Source organism: Suricata suricatta, chromosome 4 (assembly GCF_006229205.1).
Source record: "Suricata suricatta isolate VVHF042 chromosome 4, meerkat_22Aug2017_6uvM2_HiC, whole genome shotgun sequence".
NCBI classification, from domain to species: Eukaryota; Metazoa; Chordata; class Mammalia; order Carnivora; family Herpestidae; genus Suricata; species Suricata suricatta.
Genome location: NC_043703.1, coordinates 134,678,786 through 134,697,120, shown reverse-complemented (window position 1 = coordinate 134,697,120; position 18,335 = coordinate 134,678,786). Strand labels below are relative to the sequence as shown.

The window sequence follows — 18,335 nt, the reverse complement described above, 5'->3', positions numbered from 1 at the left end:
GTGAGAGTGAGGGCACACATGGGGGAGGGGCAGAGAGAGGGAAACACAGAATCCTAAACAGGCTCCAGGCTCCAAGCTGTCAGCGTAGAGCCCAACATGGGGGGGGAGGGCTTGAATCCCACGAGCTGTGAGATCATGACCTGAGCTAAAGTCGGACGCTTAACCACCTGAGCCACCCCGGCGCCCCAATTCTAAACTTTTTAAATAGATTGTGACTTATGTGTCCTTTCAAGCGATCTTTGCCTACCCCAAAGTTGTGAAGATATTCTAGTTTGTTTTCTTCTAAAATCTTTATTGTTTTAGCTTTCACATTTAGATCTATTACTTTTCTTTTTGTTTTAGTTTTTTTTAAAGTAAACTCTATACCCAACATGGGGCTTAAACTCATGACCCTGAGATCCAGAGGTGCATGCTCTACCGACTAAGCCCCCAGGAGTCCCAATCTATTATTTATCTCGAATAAATTTTGATGTATGGTGTGAGGGAGTCCAGGTTCTTTTTTTTTTCTCATGTGGTTATCCAGTTGCTTCAGCACCTTTTATTGAAAATATCTTCCTTTCCATATTGAACTGCATGGAGAACGTCAAGTGATCACATGTGAGTAGGTCCATCTAGACTCTATGCTCTTTTTATTCCAATTAGCAGAGAATTTACATCTTGATAGCATTGAGTCTTCCAATCAAAGAACGTGGTATATGTCTCCCTTTACATAGGTCTTCTTTAATTTTTCTTGGCAATGTAACGAAAAATCTTTCCTTTACATTTTTCTTCTTTTCTCCAGAAGCATTTGCCCAAGAGACCTCTGTCCTCCTGCTCCGGGCTGGCCAGATGCACTGCTGGCTTCCCAGGACTCCCCACTCTTCCTAGGAATTCCCTCATAGATCCATGTTAGATTCCTGTTTGTGTGTCCTTCTTGGTTTCTTGGTTTCCTTCTCCTTTGTTGGAACCTATTGTCCAGTAACTTCCACATACTTTGTTGATAATTTAGGTGGATATACCTCATCATTTTGAAGCAACTGTACCATTGTCCTCTAATTTCTAATATTACTGTTGGAAAGCCCAGTACCATTCTGATCCTCAGTCCTTTGTGTGAAACTTGATTTTTCTCTCTGGTAACTTTTTTTTTTAACATTTAAAAAATTTATTATTGAGAGACAGAGAGGGACAGAGCATGAGCATGGCAGAGGCAGAGAGAGGGGGACACAGAATCTGAAGGAGGTTCCAGACTCTGAGCTGTCAGCACAGAGCCTGATGCAGGGCCTGAACTCACAAACTGCAAGATCATGACCTGAGCTGAAGTCAGACGCTTGACTGACTGAGTTACACAGGCGCCCCAAAGATATATTATTCTCTTTGGTAATTTTTAGGGTCTTCTCTTTACTTCTGGTGTGCTGAAGTGTCACAGTGGTGTGAAAGCCTTTTTCATTACTTATGCTGAGCACAATGGGCTCTTTCCTCTAGAAATGCATGTCCTGGTGCCCCCCCCCTTATTAATTTGATAATATCCTCTCATCGATTTCCTTTCTTTGAAACTTCCACTAATTTGATGTTGGGCATCATGAGTTGATTTTTTTCCCACTACCATCTTTTTCTAGTCTATTTTTCTTCAACATATCTCTTTCTTGTTTATGGGGAGGATTGGGGAAGAAGGCAGGAGACCTCCTTGACTTTATCTTCCCCTCTTACATCTTTGAAAAAATGCCAAAAATTCCTTCTTCTCTTTCTCCTTCTCCTTCTTCTTTAGAATGTTATTTTTTCTTAAAAAAAAATAGCATCATATAATTATTTAAAAAACCTTTTTTTTCTAATGTTTAATTATTTTTGAGAGAGACAGAGTGCAAGCAGGGGAGCGGCAGAGACAGGGAGACACAGAATCTGAAGCAGGCTACAGGCTCTGAACTGTCAGCACAGAGCCTGATGCAGGGCTTGAACCCACAGACCTCGAGATCATGACCTGAGCCAAAGTCAGTTGCCTAACTGACTGAGCCACCCAGGTGCCCCTAGCATCATCTAACTATTAAGTGACTAGAACGTTTTTCTCATATCTCTTTGAGGATATTAACTGTAGGATTTTTAAAAAGTTTTGTTTCTGCCTTGTCTCTTTCTTTTTATTAAGGCATAATTGACATGCAACATTATATTCATTTTAGATGTACAACATAACGATTTGATATTTGTATATAAAGTGAAATGATCACCACAATAAATCTGGTTTACGTTGTCACCATACATAGCTACAAAGTTTTTCTTGTGAGGAGAACTCTTAGGTCTACTGTTTTAGCATCTTTCAATTACGCAATATGGTATTATTAAACCTAGTCACCATGCTGTACATTCCATCTCCTGCATTGTCTCTATTTATTCAAAATCGGTACATACCTATTCCTCCTCTTTCTGTTATGGTATAAGGTTGATTCAAATTATATATATATATATACATATATACATCCCTAAATAAAGAGAGACTGCAAACCTCTCTATCGGCCAAGCTTATCAGGAAATGGGCTTCCCTGTAGGCTAATCAGGTAGCAAACTAACTGTTTGAGAGGTGACCTCCTTATGTCCATGTCTGTAGGTCTTTATTCCTTGGATAGTCCCGTTTCTTCAGTGATGGGTCCTCCAGTCTTCTGCCTCAAGAGTGGGAGTCTGGCTGCTGGCATTGTAGGAAGACCTCCAGGGGAAGTGCTGAGGGAAGTCTCCCCATTCTCTGAGTCCGCTTGTTTTCCTTTTGGCATCTCAACTCTTCCCTCTACTGTCTGATGTCGGACCCCAGAGATAAGGATGCCTCTACTTTAATTTTTCCCCGTTTTCCCGTGGGGATATAAATGAGGAAGCCATCTGGCATGGGAAGAGGGGCCTGGAAGTTCAATTGCACTTTGTGCCGGCTATGTCTCCTGTTTTCATCACTGCTCCTAAATTGCACTTTCTGTGGCATCTGGGGCCTCTACTTCTTGAGCCTTTCTGCTTCTTAGCAGATTTTCCATCTGCGGATGAGAACACCAAGGTTTTGTGTCCTCACTCTGCTGAATTAATTACCATGCTTCCATTCTGTTTTCCATCTTCTAAAAACTGGCTGATGTCTTTTTTTTTTTTTTATTGGGTTCAACGTCTTTTTATTGCTTTCTATGATTTAATAGAGTTTTGGAAAGAAGGGGTTGACAAAAATTCCATTTTTGATTTATTTTTGAAGCTAAAAGACAGACCGTGGCTCTAGAACTGCTTGAATCGGAAAGAAAATACGTCATCAACATCTCTCTGATCCTGAAGATCAAGGCAACATTCCAAGGGTCAGATGGAAAGAGGAATTCCAAAGAGAGAAGGTATCCATGTGTTCATTGCCTTTCCTTTTTCAGATTGCTTAAGATTTAAGGTAAGTTGTTTATTGTTTGCACTTGGGGAATTCTGGGACCTGGGAAGAGTTCCAGGAATAGTCTTTGGAAAGAGTGAAGGCAGTGACAACAAGTAACCCCCGGCAAGTCTCAAATTTAGATAAGAAACAGAGTGTAGTCTCAGTGGCCTTCCGTATCCCTGGAATGTCTGTAAAGAACCTAAAGGGAAAATAAATGCTACAGTGAGGGAGCCGTTGCTCTCTGTCACCATCTGCGTGTTCTCACCGGGACACGGGTCTCACGGGGGTGGAGGGGGCTGTGTGAGGAAATGGAGCCAGGAGGTCTGCAGCACGAAGTGGCCATCAGATAAATGGCACCGGGCTGGTTAACTCTGGACTTGGATCTTCTCATTTGTTTGGGTGTCCCATAGCACCGGATGGGGCACAGATGCGGGGTGTGTGTGTGTGTGTGTGTGTGTGTGTGTGTGTGTGTGTGGTGTGCGGCGGTGCTTCCAGAGTCTGGAGCATGCTGGCCCCAAGATGGCAACACTTTTTTGATTGGTATCTGTTCCTAATCTTTCTATTTTCTCTGCCTCCTCTCCACTGAGAAAAGCAGGAAGGAGGACACTCTGATCTGATGGAAAGGACTAATGTGGGAAAGGACTAAGATGGGTTGGGTTAGTTGAGGACAGGCCAATCCAAAAGCTTGGAAAGTCTGGATTATGGGCCATTGCAGATATATGTGGCATTGTTGGTTTTAACTATTCTATCAGGTACTAGACACTAGTGGTTCATAAATCGTGATTCTATCTAGGGAAGCCCCTTAGGGTATTTTCCTGCTCTTTCCCATCCCCTCACTTTACTTGGCTTTGTGGCTGCCGACAAGGTACCTCGTCACCAGAGCACAAAGCTTCTCTACCTAAATGGCTGAGGTGAGGGAATACTCCCCGACAAATTCCAACGTGGCTTGACTGTTTTCAAGAGTTATTTTACTGCAAAACCGAGGCAAACAAAGCATGGAGAACCGGGGACAGGAGGGGTGGTATGCCTTGGGGAAAGCTGTGACCACTAGAGGTTCTGGATGCTCTCAGTGGCCACCGAGATTCCCGCTGGTCATTCCTTCCCCATCGGGCCCCTTGACTCCCCAGCGAGAGACTCCAATCTGATGGTCCCTCCCCCCACATTGCCCCTCATCCCTCAGAGGTGTCTCTATGGTCTCCAGCTATCTTGCTGCTTCGGGAGACCTGCAAGGTTTACAGATGAATCAAACATAAAGGCAAGTCTAGCTCTGGGTGCAGTTTGGCTTCCACATCTGAGATTCTAAGCCAGCAGCTTCTCTTCCTTGTCTCTGAAAATTTGGGGATGGAATCTGGAGAGAGAATTGTTCATTCTGGAACACAGTAATTAATTCATTTATTACTTCATGAAATCTTCACAAGAACCCCATGAACTCTATCCTATAGATGAAGAGACTAAGGCCAGAGGGGTTTAAAGCCACACAGCCAATGAGTGCCTGAATTGAAAGCCAGGCTTGTGTGGCCCTGTCCTTGTGATCTTTCCACATGATGCCACTTCTCTAAGGACCTGGTAGTTTCAAAGACATCACCTGACTGACAGGCAATATGTCAAGTTTCTAAGCCAGAAGTAGACTTTGTCTCCTCCTATTTCACAGCTTAGGCTTCCCTCCTAACAGTCCATAGGTTCTCACTTTGGATCTCCACTGATTTGGCGGGTAGGGCTGCTAGAAGTGCTCTTGGCTCACGGAAGCTCTCTTGGACCTGCCGTCACTTCCTGCTTGTCTAAGATGCTCTCCCATGACCTCTCCCATGCTCTTCCCACGAAGGAAGGACTAATTGCCCCCAGATCCTGAGATTAAAAAAAAATTAAAACTATTATCCATGAAAGTTAGGTATCAGTTATTCCTGATATCCATGATGATGCTATTCATGTTAGTTATTTACCAAGTTAACCCTCTTTTTCCTTTTCATAGATGGAGATGAGAAAAGCTGTCAGTCCATACTCTCAGTCTCACTCATACAGAGATTCTAATTCTGAGCTTTGCAGTGTTGCCACTTTCCCACCCTCGGGTGAGATTTTCCTGATCCTCCTTCACTCACTACGTTTCTTCTTTTTTCTAAGCCTTTCTGAAGCTTCCAAGTGTGCTTTAAATAGACCGGCTGAATGAAAAACATAGCAGAATGGGATCATTCCTTTTCTCAACTGGCATTTGCCCCCATGCAAAGATGAGAATACGTTAGTAACATTTCCTGTCTTTCCCATCAGGCATTGTAAGCCTTCAGCACTTTCTGCCCCTGCTGAAAAGTAACCTGGGGGTGAAAATAAAACCCACGGAAACTATAACCTGACACTCAAAACTGAGGTTGCCTCGGCTTCTCAAGCCTATAAGATACCACTTTAGGATTTCCCTAGGAAAAAGAAAATAAAGCTTTCGAGAGCCCCCGCAGCCTGTGCCAAGCCAGTCCTGCCCTCGGCTGGAAACTGCAGGGGCACAAGCAGCCAGCTGAGGTCGGAGTTTAACTTGTGGGCTGTTGTTCATTTGTTGGAGGATCGCGGAAGTTGGAGTTCTTGGCTTTTCCTGGTCTGATTCACCTAGATAGGGTTATGAGCTCAGGATGGAAGAGTCCCGTCCGTCTGAATACTTGCAGGGAGGGGCAAAGTCAGCTTGACCTGATTGCCAGTTAGCCTTGTAAGCTAAACTCGGCACCACATCCACCAAGACCTCAGTGTCCTCGGATCACCACCAGGTGGCGGACGTTTCATTATCCACGCCGCTCAAATTTGGTCACATCCCTGATGCTGAGTGAATCTCGTGAGTTATTTTGGCCTAAAATTGGACCGGCAAGAGCTAAGTCATTACTTTGAAACTATAACTGGGTTTCATTTCATTGCTTTTAGTATAGTTCCCTTGTTTTTAAGTACCATAGTGTGGGAGCTGAAATAACTTTGAAGGTTTTAAAAAAGAATAAACAACTCATGTTGCCATGACTTCACTCCTGGAAAGAAACAGATAAGAAGTTGAGCATTTAACACTTTCATCTTCATAAGAAAGTTCCTTCTGGGAGTCAGGTCTGGCTCTAGGAAAAACAGTGAAATAGGTTGTGAGTGTGTGTGTGTGTGTGTGTGTGTGTGTCTATACTGCTTGCCTTCTTTCTCTCTCTGTTCTCCATCTCCTGGCTCACTTCGTCCACACTCCTCTCCAATTTCAAATAATATCCTTATTAAATAGAACATTTCTCCCCCCCCCCCCCCGCCAATATTTGGTGCAGAACCTACCACAGATCATTGCTTTTCCTGTAACTTCTGTGTTTCCATAATACTTGGTGGGAGACTTAGCCTTTTCTGACCCTCACCCCTCACCCTGAAACCTGTTACCCCAGTGGACAGTCCAGGAGGTACTGGGACTCCAGCCAAGTTACCAGCTCTCCTGCTCTGCCAGTACACTGGTCACCATAGCCGAAGGCAGCTGCCTCAAAAGAAAGAGAAAGAAGGTGAGCCCAGGTGAGGGCAGGCAAGGCCAGGAGAGCAGTAATGAAAGAAAAAAAGAAAAGAGGTCATCTAAGAGATATTACATAACCTATATGGACACCCCACCTCCAAGTCAGATCTCACCATGGAGTGGGGCTTTAGCAGATTTCTGAGTCACAAAACGCACCAGAAACATCACCGGAAGCCATGGTAGCCTTGCGGGGGGCGGAGCAGTCTTTCACAGCTAGACCTTGGGCTGGGGCAGCATTTTGCTTGTTTGTTTCAATCAGTTGTGCTTCCCTCCAGCAGCGTGATGGCTTCCTCCCAGTCGGTGTGTCTCCCAGCCACCCCTCCAAACTCCCTCTGGTCCAGACAGGGATCACTTAGCCCTCCTGAGCCCACTGTGCCAGCCGTAAGAGCTCAGGAAATGCAGGCCAGCTGGCTTCGCGTGTGCAGAGAGCACGGGAGGTGGAGGGGGAAAGGCAGGAATGAAGGAGTCTTTGTATCTTTTCACAGGGGCCTGGGTACCCTCCCCATCATCTGTGTGTCTTCTCTGAGTCTTTCCTTTCCTTGGAGATGGGTTGAAAGACCTCTTACCAAACTGATGGTCTTCCCACTGATCTCAACAACGGTCTGCTTGTTCAGGGTTGACAAAGCACACCAACTGTCCACTAATTTACTCTCACTGGACCCCGGAGAAATATCTGCGTCAGTTCAGCTCTCGGTGACAAGCAGGCCGGCACGTTCATCTTTGTTATAGACATGTGGTCTTCAAAGCACCAGGGAACCTACCTTCCGTTCCCATAAGTCACCCAGCTAGAGCTCAGATCCCTGCTGTAGGAAGCCCAGCAAGGCTCTGCTTCCTGGCAGCTCCCATGCTCATTCCTATAGGCCTCTGCCCGGCCCACCCTTCTCCAACCACCCCTTTCTTCCTCCCATGCTTCTTTCTCTCTCTCCTCTCCGCTGGGCCCTTCTCCGACACTTCTCTTCCTCCCTTCATTGCCTCTGAAAACAACAACAAAACAAAACAACCCCAAAACAAAAACAGACCCCAAAAAAACGAGCACACTGAGGGAGGGGGGGAGCGTCCGTGAGAGTAGGAAGGGGCTCTGGGAAACGCCCGGGAGTAGCAGGCCAGGCCTAGTCCACAGCCTCCCCAGTAAGGCTCTGTCCTGGCCCAGTATTCCTCCTGGGAAATGAAGGGAAGAGAAAGGAACACTTTCATATGCCTGTCCCCTGAGTTTTCAGTTGGCAGCTTGAAACACGTATCCCTTCCTCCCTAAATCAGAGTCTCTGACCCAGTAGCTAAGAATGACCAAGTGCCGATTAGTGCTGTGGTCTACAACACTAATTAGAATAGACTATTTTGCACATCAAGTGGAAAAAGCTTTAAAATTTTGAAAAAGCTTTAAAATTTTGAAAAAAGATTTCTGTTATCACATAAATGAGAAAGTGATGGTTTGGCTTTAAAAAGGCCATTCAAGGGGCGCCTGGAGGGCTCTGTTGGAAGAGCACGTGACTCTTGATCTCAGGGTTTTGTGAGGTTGAGCCCCTTGTTGGGTGTAGAGATTACTAAAAAAAATAAGCTTAAGACAAGGCCATTTAAGTGATATGCTCTTTATTAGTGCAATATACATTTGTGTAGGCACCATTGGTAATGGGTCTTTTTACATCTTGAGGATTTCCTGTCAGGTGCACAATGGCAAACTTTAAAAAAAAATTCTGAACGCAGAGCTGTGACTCAGAATATTTTGAATGACTGGGCAAATGGGACCTCCTGCATCTGTTCTCATAGACACTTTTCTTCTCTACACCTGGTTTGTGTGATCCTGTCTTTATTCTATTTCAAGCCTCTTCCCTGGTTCTTTACGGTACCTTGTCCAGCAGCACCTCGATTTGCTTCATGCTCTGCAGGAAAGGGTCCTGAAGTGGCCACGCCAAGGAGTCCTTGGAGATTTATTCCTTAAATTAACAAATGATGAGGTAAGTTGTAAAACAACATCCCACATAAACTTGAGTTACATGCATCTGTGTCTCCCTGGTCTGTTTCTCTGAACGGAGAACCTCAAACCCGTGATTTCTCAGAGATAGGAAATCTGCTGAGATCTAGTCTAACCTCCTCACTCTACGGATAATGAAATACAGTTCAGAGACACTAAAAGGCTTTGCTGAAATCACTCGGCTAGCTAGGCGGCCGTGGATCTGTGACCCATGTCTCCTAACTTCAGTCCATCGCTTTCCACTGTACTGTGTAGAAGGGCCTGTTGAGTATGCATGTAAATGTGTGTATTTGCATATAAATATAAATATGCACCTACATACCCATCCATCCAAAATTAATATTGGAGGGTTTGTGTACATGCTTGTATTTCACACCTAATTTCATTCCTTAGAGATATTTAAAAATGTGAAAGGCAGTGATTTGTCTTGAATGTTTTTTAATTTTCATTTCTCTGGAGAAAAGGGCACTGAGTTCTGAAATCTCTGTAATGTTCTACAAAGAAAATATAACCCAGGCCAGAGGTTGCAGACTCAAATGCCTACAGGGCCAGATAGTGATATAAATGAGTGGCAATGAGTAGCATGTCATACCATACGGACTGTTGGGAGCTGGGCTCACGCGGAGCGCATATGCTTTTCTACAAGGAATGTTATCCAATTATTATTCAGGAGGGAGGGACTACAGTTGCCAGATCTTCTGATATTTTAAGAGATGATGGAAATCCAGAATTTTGTGTGAAAATTTCTTATTTAAAAAATATTGGGTGGGCTCATTAAAACTGGTCTGCAAGCTATACCTGCCATCAAATTCTGTCTATCAGTGATTCTCAACTGTGGGTAATAACACAGAGTTTATAAATTAGTCGCTTGTATGTATGTAATGCAAGCCCTCTGCTGTCACTTTTACTTGTGACAGTGTGCTTTCTTGGGCTGACAGTTGTTACATCCATGGGAATATAACTTTTGGAAGCTGGAAATTGTTTCTTTGAAAACATAGTGCATGGGAGAATAAACAATTGGTGGAAATACACAATGGTGGTAAAAGTTGAGAATCACTGGTCTAGGAGAGGCTGGGTGGCTCAGTTGGGTGTCCAACTTCGGCTCAGGTCATGATCTCACGGTTCGTGGGTTTGAGCCCCGCATCGGGCTCTATGCTGACAGCTAGCTCAGAGCCTGGAGCCTGCTTTGTATTCTGTGTCTCCCTCTCTCTCTCCGACTCTCCTCCACTCATGTTCTGTCTCTCTCTGTCTCAAAAATAAACTATATATATATATATATACATATATAAAAAAAGAGAATCACTGGTCTGGACACCGGGAAGTATGTTGGACAAAGTTCCTCACTGGATGTAGATAATTGAAATTAAAAGTAACTTAGAAAGAAAATATGCATTTTAATCATTTAACAATTTAAAAATACTTTTTTGGGGGAGGCGCCTAGGTGACTCGGTTAATTGTCCGACTCGATTTCAGCTCAGGTCACGCTCTTACAGTTCTGTGGGATTGAGTCCTGTGTCAGGCTCTGTGCTGACAGTGTGGAGCCTGCTTAGGATTCTCCCTCTCTCTCTGCCCTTCCCCCCCCAAATAAATACATAAACATTAAAAAAATACTTTTTCAACTTACATGACCCCTCTCTGCTATGTTGTTTTTTCACTTTCTCTTATTAAAACAGGACTATTGGGTTTTGGTTCTCAAGTCCATAGGGATATTTATCTTAAAACAAAAAAGATTTTAAAAAATGAATAAAAAGGGGCACCTGGGTGGCTCGGTCAGTTAAGCATCTGACTTCGGCTCAGGACATGATCTCACAGTTTGTGGGTTCGAGCCCCACGTCGGGCTCTGTGGTGACAGCTAGCTCAGAGCCTGGAGCCTGTCCTCAGATTCTGTATCTCCATCTCTCTCTCACCCTCCCCTTCTCACACTGTCTCTCTCTGAAAAATAAATTTAAAAACATTTTAAAAGTTTTTAAAAAATGAATAAAAAACCCCCAAAAAACAAATTAACGAACACATTAAGTAAATGATCAAGAAAATGCCTGCAAAGTACTCCCTTCTGAAATACAGGACTGTAAAAATATCAGCTGTTAACATTCCTGTTTCCAGATTCTTACCATGCATTTTTGTGTTTGTTTTTAAGAATAATTTCTTGGATTATTATGTTGCCTACCTGAGGGACCTGCCTGAATGCATCTCTTTGGTTCATGTTGTTGTTCTGAAGGAGGTAAGGTGGCCCTGGGTGCGCGCTGCCCTTTGGTTACAGTTGTATGTATAGGAAGTTGCTCATTCACCTAGGGGAACACAACACATGCATTCAGCTTGCTTCTAGTCTTAGGAATGGCTCAAACAGAGCCACTGACATCCTACCTGGACTTAAAGGAGTCCACTCAAGGATGAGTGCCAGTGCTTTGGTTCGAGCCCAGCCTCACTGACGGTCTGTTCTCTTCCATTGGAAGTTTACACAAAGTAAACAAGTGTTATAAGCAGAGAGCCTCAGGCCACAGCTTGGTTTTTTTTTTTTTTTGAGGTGCCATTTGAATCTGAATATTAAATTCAAATCATCATGTGTCAGTTTATAAGATCGTAAAGTGGTTCTAATCATGTAGCTTTAAGTATTGCTCCTGCAGTGCTATATTAGGTGCTCAATAAACATAAATGTCTAACAATTCTAGTTATTTTAGGTCAATAGGAAGAAACTCTATCAGAAGCCTAAAGTTAAGAGTTAATCAAGTTTCACAAGAGGTGAGGGTCTCTTTCTTATTAACGGTCTAATTCAACTCCCCACCTCCACTACTCTCAACCCTATTAAGTATAATACCTACCACAGGTTAGCACTCAGCAAATATTTGAGAAAAGGAAAGGAAGGGAAGCAAAGAAGAAGGAGGGGAAAGCGGGGTAAAGAAAGGGACATGGAGAGAGCCCAACATATTTGCTCTGCCGGCCCGGCTGACCGGTTTCTAGTTAAACGCTGTCTCCACCCTCATGAGGCTCCAGTCCACCCTAGTGCCTATTATTGAGCCACTCTGATGACTATTTGCAGGAGAACCTGAATGCATTCATTCAATTCAAATATAATTTATTGAGTGCCTACTTCTGTCCAGCACTGTGCTAACAAGAGTGGTGGGGAAGGAGAGAGTTGTTTGGAAAATCGGGTGGATTTAAAAGAATTATATGATATGCTCCCTGCTACAGAATTGTCTCCTTGGGCATGTCTCTGAACAAGTGGCCTATTCAATGAAGGACCATGACACTTCAGAGAAGAAAAATGCTCTGGGAATAAAAAACTCCCTACTCTGGTAGGACTGACTTTGGGGTTCTACAGCCAGAGCTGGAGGGACACTGAAGAGTGACTCTTCCTTTCTTTCATTCAGGGTGATGAAGAGATTAAGTCTGACATCTACACACTGTTTTTTCACATAGTCCAGCGCATCCCTGAATACCTGATACATCTGCAGGTAGGCGTGGCTGGGAAGCCACCAAAATGATTTTCAAGCTGAACTATTATTTTTGGCATCCAAATGAGAAACACCATCAAGGGTCAAGGAGGAATCATTGGTATTCTAAGGAGTAATTGAATGATTTAGATTGCTATGATCGCCCGATTCCTACCTGGTGGTATGAACTGAAATCTCAGTGTCTAAAAATTTTTGGCTCATGATGTCTGCCGTTGAAGTTCTATCTTCATTTACTAGCAATTGTCACCTCTGCTGATCCAGGATCTTTCTACAGCAGCTCCTGGCAGACTCTGAGTACCTATTCAGTCCCCTCCCCCCACCTTGTTCTACAGCCATCTTAATGTACCTATAAACCCCTACCCCATCCCTGGCATCTAAGAAGTATCTGTGTAACCTGTCCACTTAACTGCTATCCTGACTACTTGCTTTTGGCTTGAGTCCGAGGGTCTGCCTATATTGCTTATTCTTATGGCGCAGAAAAAGCATGAAGTTGATGAGCTGACTTCTGCAGATCATTTTCCCACAGGGCTTGCAGCACCTTGGAGGAAGGAGAGTTGAGAGAAAGGCTCACCAGCATCCCTACCAGCCCCTCTTATTTCTAACATCCACCTGTTGTGGTTTAATTGCTGACTGCTTTTCCTAAGTAATTCAGTTGAAAGCATCTTAGAAATGCTTGGGATTTATCTCAGGTAGATGTAGCCCAGTACCAACATTAAAAAGACTTCCAATTATATGTGGCTTTAGATTTTAAAATCTTCTCACAGGGGCGTATGGGTGGCTCAGTTGGTTGCGCATCCGACTTCAGCTCAGGTCATGATCTTGTGGTTTGTGAGTTGGAGCCCTGCGTCGGGCTCAGTGCTGACAGTTCAGAGCCTGGAGCCTGCTTTGTATTCTGTGTCTCTTTCTCTCTGCCCCTCCCATGCTCATGCTCTGTCTCTGTCTGTCTGTCAATAATAAACAGTAAAAAATTAAAAAAAAATCATTCTCACAATAAATTATCCTTTTTAATGTTTTCAATAATCCCATGAAATAGGCATCATTAACCATTGCTTAGATAAGGAAATGGAGAGCCAAAGAAATTAAGTAACACATATTATAGATGAAAAAAATCTAGGACTCAAACCCAGATCTTGCGAGCAGTGTGGTAAATAAGAGCTCTGATTCTACTGTCTGACGAGTTCAAATTTTGGCTCTGCTACTTGTTAGATGTGTGACCTAATGAAGATTACTTAACTTCACTGTGCCTTGATTTCCTTATTTGTTAAATGGAGATAGTAACTGCACCTATCTAATCTATCTGTGGTCAACATTAAATGAGAACATAAATATGTAAAGGGATTAGTTCTTGGCAATAGGAAGACTCAATACATGTTCGCTTTCCAGATCCAGCTAACATGTGTGTCCCACTACAACACAGTAGGCAGTAGGACAGGGACCACCAGACCACGCTTGATCATAAACACCCTGCCCTTGACGCCTGACATTCTCGCATTAGTCTGACTCATTTGGCTTATAAGGCATTGCGTCTAGACAGTAATTGTTAGAATGACTCCATTACCGCAAAAATCTAATGAGTAGATCCTTCAGATTTTTCAGATGGAATTACCCTACGTTACCATCCAACGAAACTAGGAGCAATGATGACTATGGTTCTCCCTTGGTGTGATGGCCAAAGAGAACATCAGTTTTAACCTTTCAGCTTAATTACATTAAGATTAACCTTTCAGCCAATTAGGTTGGCCACGTGTCCTGGTGTTATAAACGCTAACAAATGCGTTAAACAAATGGCTACCAAATGCTCACAACAAATGGAGGCAAAGTGCACAGGAGACGAAACGTTTCATTCTAATGATGCAATGCTGCTTCCTTTTTTCCCTCCATGCAGAACGTCCTGAAGTTCACGGAGCAGGAACACCCTGACTACTACCTACTTCTGGTGTGTGTTCAGCGCCTTCGAGTGTTTATCTCGCATTACACCCTGCTGTTTCAATGCAATGAGGATTTGCTTATTCAGAAACGGAAAAAGCTCAAGAAGTAAGTGTCTGATGGTGTCGCTCAGAGGGCTGATCAAAGGTTTCTAAGAACAAGAATACAGACTATGTGGGTACCTGTCTCAAGGAGCCACACTGTATGTGAAGTGGCTGAAATGCAGTGACAGGCAGTAGAAGAGGTGGGGAATGAGGGGGGCAGGCTGGCTGCAGGGAGGGAGGTCCCTATTACCTGGTGGAAATTACTTTAGAAAAGTAAACAGTTTTACTCTAATCCCTGCGCAGACCCCCTTGTCTCCTGTTACTAACCATCTTGAAAATTCTTGGTTCCCTAAGCTTGCCGGATTAAAAAATGCAGTTTAAAGACCAGAATGTGGTTTCTTTCATTAATTCAAGAAATATTTACTGAGCACTTATGGGGCAACAGGTGCTGCTCTGTGTACTGAATATACTGCAATGAACAAAACAGGCAAAAGTCTTTGCCACGTGGAACTTATTTTCTAGGGCTGGACAGCAAGTTAATAAATAAGTTAGATAGTGGTAAGTGTTTTTGGATACAAGGAAGACAAATAAGGGACAGGTGGTAGTTCAACAAATTTAATGCTTTTAAAAAGAAACAAAAAGGGCTGATATCTGGGCTTCCGAGGGAACAGAAGCAACCTATAGCAGAACTTTCTAATGACCTGGATTTCCTTCAACCTCATTCCAACCAATGAGGAGACCAGAATCACTGCTGTGGGTGTCTGAGACCCGAAAAAGATGCTGTCTCCTGGGCCAGGGCTCCTCTTATGGAGGGTATCTTCCTGTCCCACCCCTTTCCCCCGAACTTAATTCAGGCAACTAATCAGCACTCTGATTCTTGCCCAGCATTTAGCTTACACTGTTAGGTAAACAACCTTGTTGTAGAGGGCCGGGGAGAGAGAGAGAACTTAGATGAAGATGAACTTCATCTAAGGAATGTTGTCTCCTTATCTTTCTGGTCATAACCTGTGAGTTTCGAGCCAACTTCCCACCATACACCCTGAAAATTATTACTTCTATCCTCATAGGTCATCCATGGCGAAGCTGTACAAAGGCCTGGCCTCCCAGTGTGCAAACACTGTACAGGAGGCTTCCCCCACTGCAGGTCCTGAGGCTGTCCGAGACAGTGGGATCCACTCAGAAGAGATGCTGCAACCCTACCCTTCTGCGCCCAGCTCCGGCCCTGCTGTCACGTAAGCACCTGTTGCTATGGAAATGTTACTTGGCACTCCTGGGTGCCCAGTGGTCCGTGCGGGGTAGCAGGACAGCCTGAATGAGGAGTATGATCTACATGACTCTCCTCCCTCTTGCCCCATCAGGCCTATGTATGGTAGGCAAGCAGCTGACCCAAAACTCGGATCCCAGAGGAAGGCTACTGTTAAGGGACAGGCCTAGAGGCTGAAGGGTGCTCCTAACAACTGATCACACATAACCACCCTCCACCTGCAGCATGAGTCTCTTTGGGTTTGGACGGTGATTGGGTGGCAGAGTGTCGAAAGAAGACAGGAAGCATCTTATGGGCCTTTAGAAGGGTGGGAACCTACTTATGTTCTCGAAAGGTTTAGTAGAGAGAGAGAATCCCAGTCAGGGGTGAATGGAACTCTAGGCTCTGAAAAGAGAAATAGGCCTGAGGTGATGCAAAGAGAGTGTAGTTTAGCCCTCCCAATTCCCCGTGAAGCTTCTTCACAAAGGGACTTCATAAGCTCTTTTCTCCACTTCTGACAGCTCCTCTTAAAGCTTTTCTGGCCAGTGGATGGATTTGACAGCTTTTTAAAGTCTCTGCATACAATCCTCTAGCATACGAAGCCGAATTCTTATTGAGCCAACTTCTTGATGATTCTTACATTAAGGACTAGGCCATTTATAGATCTGGAATTCTTTATCTCTGAAGGATAAGGATAAAGTCAAGTTGGCTACTTTCGAAACCAGGATTTCTGGGAAGATAAGGGAAACCCAAACTCAAAATTCCACGGGCCCTGGGGTGGCTCAGTCGGTTGAGCACTGGACTTTGGCTCAGGTCATGATCTCAAGGCTTGTGAGTTCAAGCCCTGTGTTGGGCTGGCTGAGAGAGGGAGAGACAGAGAGAACACATAGGAGTGTGCAGGGCAGGGGCACAGAGAGAGGGAGAAGAGAGAATCCCAAGCAGGCTTTGTGCTATGAGTGCAGAACCCATGTTGGAGCTAAAACTCAGGAATCATGAGATCATGACCTGAGCTGAAATCGAGTCGGATGCTTAACTGACCTAGCCACCCAGGCGCCACCCACCTCAGCTTTTATAATGATATAGCTATCTTCTTTGAAGCGCAACAAATAGAGCCCCAAATGAAATCCCTAAAGATTATACCCAGACTGAAAAGATGGGGCCATTGCACTCTGTGTTGGGACAAGAGCTGGTAAAAAACTCAACAATTTTTGAGTTAGGTATTTTCACTTATCATTTCTTTTCACCTGTGAAAGCGTGAGACCTCATTTTCACCTTAAGGTCACCAGTATCCTCCTATACTCAGTATTTACATTTGTATTTCTAATGCATTTATTGTGGTAAAATTAATAAACCAGTAGATGAGGTTGGGTCAGTGTGTAGTCCTGCACTCGCATCTGCCTGGCAGTTACCTTCCAGAATGGGCAAATCACATCCAATCTGATGTGTATAACACCCTACTATCCTATGTAAATGATTCGTTACTCATGATTAAACAAAAAATCCTGCCATGAAATTGGGCATATTCAGAGCGACAGCCTTTCCATTTTGGTCATGTTTTTGTGACTGAAAATTTGAGATGACTATACAGCATGCTCTACAGCCACAAGGAATATTTTTTAACCGTCAAATATACACAAAAGTAAAGTGTACAGCGAACCCCATATACCATCATCCCAATTCAACAGTTTTTGAGTGTGCTCGCTTCGGCAGCACATATACAACAGTTGTCGAGTTGGTACCATATAGATTTCATCTAGAAACATACTTGTTCTTAAGTGTGAAGGCCCATGAGTTGAACGAAAGTTCTTTCCATTATTTTGTATCATACTGCCAGGGCGAAAGAGGGAGAGGAGGGAAAGGACACACCTTGGGGCTCTGGACACTTGGTGGGTCGCTAAGTGTCCAAAGGTGGAGTGATGAGCAGCCGGGATCACCAGCCACCTCTGCGCAGAGCCTTCTTGCTCGTACGGAAACTCCGGGCATCCGCTTTATAGACAGCATTTTCACCCTCCCACGCGGGGGCCAGGGCTCGCGGGGACTGCCAGGCTGGAGATGCGGGTGGAGCTTGGTAGGTGACACACGTAGACCCCCGGGAGGGCAGAGAGGAGAGGAACTGGCAGTTTGGGGCCTAGATGCTATCTGGCTCCCGTGTTACTCCCGGCTTCATGCTGCTTGCTGAGAGGCCCCAACTGACCCACCGTAAGCACACCTCTTTTTGTATTGTTTCCTTTTTAAAGACACTTGATGCCCCCAGTGAAGAAAAGCCAACAACAGCAAGGCCTGATGGAGAGCATGCAGCCCGGGAAGCCCAGCGAGTGGGAGATGGAGGGCAGAAAGCACGAGAGGCCCGAGAGCCTCCTGGCGCCGGCGCAGTTCTGTGCGGCCGAGCAGGACGTGAAGGCGCTGGCCGGGCCCCTGCAGGCCATCCCCGAGATGGACTTCGAGCCCTCGCCCGCCGAGCCGCTGGGCAACGTGGAGCGCTCCCTGCGCGCCCCGGCCGAGCTCCTGCCCGACGCCCGCGGCTTCGTGCCCGCGGGCTACGAGGAGTTCGAGTACGGCGGCGAGATCTTCGCGCTGCCCGCGCCCTACGACGAGGAGCCGTTCCAGGCCCCGGCCCTCTTCGAGAACTGCTCGCCCGCCTCTTCCGAGTCCAGCCTGGACATCTGCTTCCTGCGGCCCGTCAGCTTCGCCATGGAGGCCGAGCGGCCCGAGCACCCGCTGCAGCCGCTGCCCAAGAGCGCCACGTCGCCGGCGGGCAGCAGCGGCGCCTACAAGCTGGAGGCGGCGGCGCAGGCGCACGGCAAGGCCAAGCCGCTGAGCCGCTCGCTCAAGGAGTTCCCGCGCGCACCGCCCCCC

At 45.2% G+C, this 18,335-nt stretch overlaps 1 protein-coding gene across 1 annotated transcript in view; it reads left to right on the top strand.

Moving 5' to 3' along the window:
- Nucleotides 1–18,335, top strand: part of ARHGEF33 (Rho guanine nucleotide exchange factor 33) — a 73,909-nt gene that overhangs the window by 43,363 nt on the left and 12,211 nt on the right. Inside the window, 7 exon segments of the mRNA XM_029937900.1 lie at nt 3,191–3,320; nt 8,665–8,797; nt 10,952–11,035; nt 12,183–12,266; nt 14,152–14,300; nt 15,304–15,468; nt 17,717–18,334. Coding sequence (XP_029793760.1) covers nt 3,191–3,320; nt 8,665–8,797; nt 10,952–11,035; nt 12,183–12,266; nt 14,152–14,300; nt 15,304–15,468; nt 17,717–18,334 — 1,363 coding nt within the window.